This window comes from Sprattus sprattus, assembly GCF_963457725.1.
Source record: "Sprattus sprattus genome assembly, chromosome: 7".
Classification (NCBI taxonomy): Eukaryota; Metazoa; Chordata; class Actinopteri; order Clupeiformes; family Clupeidae; genus Sprattus; species Sprattus sprattus.
Genome location: NC_137926.1, coordinates 2,638,495 through 2,639,021, shown reverse-complemented (window position 1 = coordinate 2,639,021; position 527 = coordinate 2,638,495). Strand labels below are relative to the sequence as shown.

Here is a 527-nt window from a genome sequence, read left to right as displayed (position 1 = left end):
ATTGTGTGGTGGCAGCTTGAGACAGCGAAAAGGTTCGGCGGCGGGACGTGCGATGGCGGACAAGGTGAACAAGCTGCCCTTCTTCTACGGGAACATCACCCGCGAGGACGCGGAGGAATTCCTGAAGCAGGGCGGCATGGGCGACGGCCTGTACCTTCTGCGCCAGAGCCGCAACTACCTGGGCGGCTTCGCCCTGTCGGTGGCCTCCGGGCGGCAGGTGTACCACTACACCATCGAGAGGGAGCTGAACGACACGTACGCCATCGCCGGCGGGAAGTCGCACCGTAACCCGGTGGACGTGATCGACTACCACGCGCAGGAGGCGGACGGCCTCATCAGCCTGCTGAAGAAGCCCATGAGCCGGCCCAAGGGCATGGAGCCCAAGGTCGGGGCCTTCGAGGACCTCAAGGAGCAGCTCATCCGGCAGTACGTGAAGCAGACCTGGAACCTACAGGTGAGCCGTGTGTGTGTGTGTGTGTGTGTGTGTGTGTGTGTGTGTGTGTGTGTGTGTGTGTGTGTGTGTGTGT

At 62.4% G+C, this 527-nt stretch overlaps 1 protein-coding gene across 1 annotated transcript in view; it reads left to right on the top strand.

The window, feature by feature from the left end:
- Positions 1-527, top strand: part of syk (spleen tyrosine kinase) — a gene marked incomplete at its 3' end in the record, with an annotated part of 24,114 nt that continues 23,587 nt past the window's right edge. Inside the window, exon 1 of the mRNA XM_080842569.1 lies at positions 1-454. Within this exon, the coding sequence (XP_080698695.1) occupies positions 53-454 (402 nt within the window). The 5' untranslated portion in view covers positions 1-52. The remainder of the gene's footprint in view (positions 455-527) is intronic.